Genomic DNA, 6,474 nt, shown 5'->3' on the forward strand with positions numbered 1-6,474 from the left:
ACCTTCATGTCACGAAACGATTCTGCCTTTTAAAAATCACGCAAATTTTTTCATCTGTTTCGTTTTTCCCTTCCTTAATAACTGATTAAGTAACAAAGTAATTTACTAGGTAAAAATTAGATTAACATTTTTATACGAGCAAAGTGATGAGATATTTGTATGTATAAAAAAATAAAAATTTTCTAAATACAGTTTTAATTTTTATAATATTCACGGCAAATTGAAAATACTTTCTATGATATACAAGACATAATGTACAAGAAATAAAGAATAATTCTGATAATTGTAACTCAAATTTGAGATATGAAAAATCCACAGAATAATTTTGACAATTAGTACATAGAGAACACTATGTGAGTCTTAAATAAAATCCACATGGTTTATTTACATTTGACGTTAGTTACCGCGTACGAGCTCCGTTACGTGTATACACCGGGTGAACGAACTTTGAGAATTTGTGGGCCTATTACGTGAACCCTTAAATTTCAGTGCCTATTTGTATGCCGAACAGATTTTTCAAGGGCCGAAGCCGTGGTGCGCGGCGTGGTGTCGATGGAACTAAATGATGGGGAAAGGGGAGGTGTGTCTTACGAATATATGCTCGTTCGACATCGTTAATCGAATCGGTCGTAATTACGTACATCGTAAATTTTAATGATCCTTAATCGGATCGGCAAGTGGACTGGCTTCTTTTAACGGTGATGTTTTGAGATCCCGCTAAACATCGGTCCAAAAGAAAAAAAATAACATTCTGCAGTTTATGTCCGAGAACAAAGGCCCTTGAACTCGGTCCTTTCGTAAATATTGAAGAAAATCATTCGCTGGATTTCCGAGAATAAACTTCTTTAAATAGTGGAACTTAAAGAATCAAAATCATTATCGTACTCACACTTGGATATTGAACATTTTGTTTTGATACATTTTAATACTTTTTAAGTAAATTTTGACCGACGGTACAAATAGAGCACCCTATATATATGTATATTGCCATCGAGGTCAATAGAAATTTCATAATCTACATTATATCAATTTACAATATTTTCATGTTTCAAGTTGTTTTATCGTCACTCCCATCTGAAGTTTCCGATATTAAATGTTGTCTTCTTTGACGAACGTTTTACGTTTCTCCAAGATCGTGAGGTTCAGATGCCGTATCGATATTGGCTCACCACTATGTTCTTAAGAAGCCCGTGCTCATGTTACAGATCATCGATAGCCAGTTATACATTGTTAACTAAATGACCGATTAAAAGAAAGTGGCAAGTGATTCTTATAACTTTCAAACGATGGCCAATATCTCTATCAACGTTATGAACGTTATCATCATCAACAAAATCACCGACTGTGCACAATAATAAATTGCTCGATTTACATAAAATCCACGATCTGTGAGAACAAGATACCTTTTATCAAGCTAATAAAGTAACAAATAAGTCAAGTAATGAAAGTTTACGAGTGATTTAGTAGCTACTTTGAAAGAATGAAAATCACTGCATTTAGATAACAATTTCATTTAATAGCTTTTATCCAATACTGCTACATAAAAAATAGATGATACATGGATAATTTACCTTGTCAATGCTCAATTTTGAATATTAATTTGTATATGAGATATATTTATGAGAGCTGTATAAAAAAAAGAACGATGGTTATTGTAGCATAGAACAATATCTAGTTTGGTGCTGTAGGAAGAGGAGGTCAACGTTCCAAGATTCCCGGGCGGTTTTAATCGATCCTTATCGGGGCTAGCGGATCACCGTGAACGCGACCATTAATCAGATCTTCGTTAAGATCGATATCGATTACAGAGGATCGCTGGTGGATCGGCGACTGGGTTCATGGAAAATAAAAGAAGACTCACCGGCGTGGCTTGGGTCGCAGTATCTCGTGACCGGAATCGGATATGCAGATACTCAGGCTCAATGGTCCCCCATAGTGTTCTGGAGGCGCACCGGTTTGGACGGTCTGCTGCTGGGGACTGGATATACCGCCAGAACCGGAAGTACCGGTCAAAAACAGCGGTTGCTGCCCGCAACCATCCATCGTGGCTCGTTCGACGTTCATTGTGCCTCCCGTTGCGGATTGCACTGGAAGACCTACAAATTTTCAAATAAAAATATTTTACGTTCTTGTTAAAAAAAACATCTTAGTACATTTCACTTTTCTTGAAAAATTCTTCTAGAAGAATTTAGGTTGGTAGAAATATGGAAGTTACTGGATATTCTATTATTGTATAAGGTACTGATATTATTTATTTTTTTTTATATCATAATGCAGATACAGAATGCAATTTTATCGTTATTAATTTAAATTTAATTATTTCTTTTTTCTTACGTGCCAACAGAATCATAAAATCGCAAAAATATTATAAATCTTTAATAAATTTTATAAATTAATGGATTATTATACTATACTTTCGCTGAGTATACTTTTCAATGCAATTGCATGAGGTAATGAAACATAATAACATAATAGTAATTCTTCTCTTATCAAAAACGCGAGCAAAGCTAGCTTGTGAACGCGTATAGAAATTCGCCGCGAGAAATCTGCTCCCGATCGGGAAAATCTTCGGTAGAAAGTAATTATGCGAAACTTTCTTCTCGGTCTCGAAGGTCATTAACGAGCGTCTGGATGATTCTGAGAATAATTAGCAGCGCGATAGCATCGCTGACGGGAGGAAACAATTATTTCTCTGTTCATACGCGCGGTGTCTGTTGTCGCGCTGCGAACGTGCCGCTAATTACCGTTGGAAACACGCCGAATATGTTAATAGGAAGAGCGTATCGTTCATTTCGCGCGAGGTTCCAATGCCTTTCGGGAAAATTTGCTGCAACTTTCTCCATTGAAAATATGTCCGCTTATAGAGTGATCTGGAAAAGGATTAAATGAATTAGAGGATATTCAGGATATTTCTCAAATGAGGGGAAAACTTTTAGGAATGTAGTTATTACAGCGCTGGAAGATTATGTAGTTTGCAGATCTTTTATTTTGAGATTATTTGGATATTTTGTATTGAAGATTACTCTATCTACAATAAATTATGTTATTTGTGAATAAAAAATCAGATTGCACGTAATAAAGAGGAATTGATGAAAAAATAATTTTTTTTAAAAACATGTACATATTCTTTGACCAGCATGTAATATTGCAAAACTGGCAATCCTTGTACGGACTAATAACCGTTCTATAAACTCCATTTGAGGTCAATCGCTTGCTAACCGTTCACTACGCAATACGCAACTCATTAACGATAACAAAAAAAGTGAAATAATGGATTTGGTGAATTGTAGCAACAATGGTGGACAGACCGGTCTGCCGCTTTTAACATACACAAATTAATAAACACGTTCTACATGTAGAAATACTGCGGTTTTAGCAAGTGTCTACGTGATTTTTGTTAAAACTGGCCGCAATTAAGTTATGAACTCTGGAGCATATAGACGTAGTCTTTCTACTAATTTCTCAAGTAAAGATTGAAATCCACTATACGATTATACGTATAATTATATAATTATAGTTATAAATAAATAATTACATTCTTTAATTTTTAAAGAATTAATATTTATAGAATATAAATAGAGAATTATTTTTTAGTATGATTTCTAGTATTATAAGCTTCATGAGGATTGAAACAACTTTGAAACTGGAGATTTAATTAGTATTTAAAGAGGAAGAAGGTTCTATGAGTTAGGATAGTATAAGTTACAGACAAGAGGGGAAAAGAGATTTATGATTTACGAATTAGAAAGTTGAATACCCTGAAAACTACTTCCCCTAGACTCTAGACTACAACCTCTGAATGTACCTTTATAAAGAATCGTTCATTTTATACACATAGGTACATAATATGTTTTGAGTTAACATGAATTTTATACTGTTAAATATTCTTTAATATATCGCAATACATTTAAATAATTGGAATCTCATTTATACATTTTCCTTAGATGACTATAAATATATAATACGTTCTTCCATTTATATCATTTACTTTGCAATTGGTTTGTGATACCAGATATCCAACGTCAATAAAAAAAAGGACAGCGGATATCAGATATAATAAGAGAAAGGAAGAAACAAAGAACGTTTTGGAAAAATAGAGACAGATTAAACAAAAAACAAAGAGAATGAGTATCATACGCAAAACAGGTTAAACTACTTACATACGAGATTTAACCTCAGTTACTGGTATCAGTACCATCAAAAACTTCATTGAAAAGAATCTCCGACCTTCAGCGTATGTTTTTCATTTCAAATATTAATAACAAACATACCAATGCAGCCAAAATGATGAATGATATTTAGAATAGAGGTTAGAATCTATACCTATATAAAATACATACATATGGAAAAGCGAACGTCCAAGTTTTGTACACGCGAGAGCAACATTCCTATGGACGAACGCTAATAGTTGCGAACGATCGCAGTCACGAATGAACGATCATGAAAAAAAAATGTTGTAACACGTGCGCCTTTAATTTTCCTATTTCGTGGCGAACCGTTGCCTCCCTTAACCCCGATGTTAGCGCGATCTGTTCCGGGAGGCGGTCCAGTTGATAACTGGTTTTCAATAAGTCACTCGTAAACGTGCTCGGACCCCGATATCACATAGATGACAGACTTTCTGCGGTAATTATTGAGTTGGACGTTCACGTACACATGTATCTACGTTCTATTGAAAGATGATAGTTATTATATCTAGCAACGGAATCTGAATAAGATGTGCTCACTTAGATGTTAAAGTTTATAATGTCCTAATAACGATTTACCGTAGTTCTAAATTATCTTAAGAATTTGCTTGATATTTGAAGTTTTACAGATCTTAACGAACTATGATTTATCATTATATAAGATATAATATAGAAGGTATAAAATGGATTCTGTAAATCTTCTATAATGATGTAAATTGGTTTTCTTGTACGATAGAAAAGAATTTACAAATGACTTTGTTATTGGTTACAACAGAAAAATGGATTACTTTGTGCATGCACTAATGATCTAACCTAGATGATGAAAGAAAAAGCATTCTATTGCAAATGTAGAAATAGAAGTTATGACCTGCATGAAACAGGTGGTTTTTGGAAGTTATACAAGCTCAATGAAAAATGACCAATTAGAAACAAAAAGTTTAAAAAAAATTGATGTAACAATTTTCTAGAACACTTTCCTGAAAAGCAAATTTTCTAGTGAAAATATCCCTTTAAGTCAAACACTTCCGCAGAAAGATAGTGAGGCATAAGAAGCTGATGGACGTACAAAGTACATGAACGGATCGATGCACAAGAGTAAACAGCGATGGGTGCGGTTCGATGGTGTCCCGTTGCATAAGTGGATGGCTATAGGTTGGCAGTGTAGTTGGATTAACCCCTTGAAGAACTGCAATTTTCCCCGCATGACCGATCCCATAACTCAATGAATAGAGCCATATGGGGCAACTCACGGATCGATATCTTGTTTAACCAACCGCACGAATTACATTTCGTTTCATCGTGTAGGCGTAAGGTGGACTGAAGAACGCAGTTTTCAGCTCGTTAAATCGGTCAATAATATCGACGATAAATAATGCTTCACAGCTACGTGTTATTAACAGATTTATAATTGTATAGATGGAATTGTTAGAATTCCCGAAATAGTTGTAATTCATAGTCTAAAAAGCTTAGGATATTCTGAGATTAGTACAAGAAATATATATTAGTCAAGTGAAACTCAGCTGTTTATATCGAACAATAAATAGTTTCTGTTTGATTGTACATTAGGTGGAATATTCACTAACTTCTCCCTCATTATCTTCTAATTACATTAAAATATCTATAAAAGTGAGGACTTTCATTGCTATCTATTTATATTATCGCCTATATATATCGCCATTTTATTTCAATTAATTCTCTTATTTTGATAGAATGAAATTCTATCAACTAACGAAGTCGAGAAACTTCAAGCGAGATACCTAAGTAACAATTTAGTCCCTATTTAAAATCTTGTACATACTTTTATAGCTGCAGCATAGCTCAAACCATATCCCACTTTACTAGTTCTAATAAAACTAAAGGGATTTGACAACTGTAAACAAACTCTCATAAATCCGTTACAATATTGTAACATTCCAATTGCTATACAATACTCCAAATTTCCCGCCAAGCTTAATATAACCTACGAGTAACAAGAAAAAAGGAAACATAGAATATTCTATACTATAAAATTAATAAAGAAGGAAAGAAAAAGGGATAAAGAAGAAAATAGATGTAAAAAGAAAAATAACGAAAAGAAGCATCAATTCATGTTGCAAATATGAAGCACAAATGGTACAGCGTAAACCTAAAACTTTTTGGAAGTTTCCGCAAACGAGACTCGACGAGAGCGTGGTCTCGTGTTGCTCGCTTTGACGGCCCCTTGTATGCAATTACTCTGGCTGGCTCCCAAAGTGCTTCCTTAAGCGTGCATATCAGGAACAGAGCGTCTCGCGTCCGCCCTCCCCCC

General features: G+C 34.4%; 1 protein-coding gene across 3 annotated transcripts in view; it reads right to left on the reverse strand.

Annotated features, from left to right (window-relative positions):
- Positions 1-6,474, reverse strand: part of LOC100743725 (ankyrin repeat and BTB/POZ domain-containing protein BTBD11) — a 33,521-nt gene that overhangs the window by 21,986 nt on the left and 5,061 nt on the right. For 2 of the 3 annotated variants that reach the window (XM_024367408.2, XM_012385790.3), the window contains exon 2: positions 1,862-2,096. In XM_024367408.2, the coding sequence (XP_024223176.1) occupies positions 1,862-2,064 (203 nt within the window). In that variant the 5' untranslated portion in view covers positions 2,065-2,096. Of the gene's footprint in view, positions 1-1,861; positions 2,097-2,744; positions 2,871-6,474 lie in introns of those variants that run through there. The other variant, XM_024367411.2, reaches the window with a different exon arrangement.

Source organism: Bombus impatiens, unplaced genomic scaffold (genome assembly GCF_000188095.3).
Source record: "Bombus impatiens unplaced genomic scaffold, BIMP_2.2 scf_0023, whole genome shotgun sequence".
Lineage (NCBI taxonomy): Eukaryota > Metazoa > Arthropoda > Insecta > Hymenoptera > Apidae > Bombus > Bombus impatiens.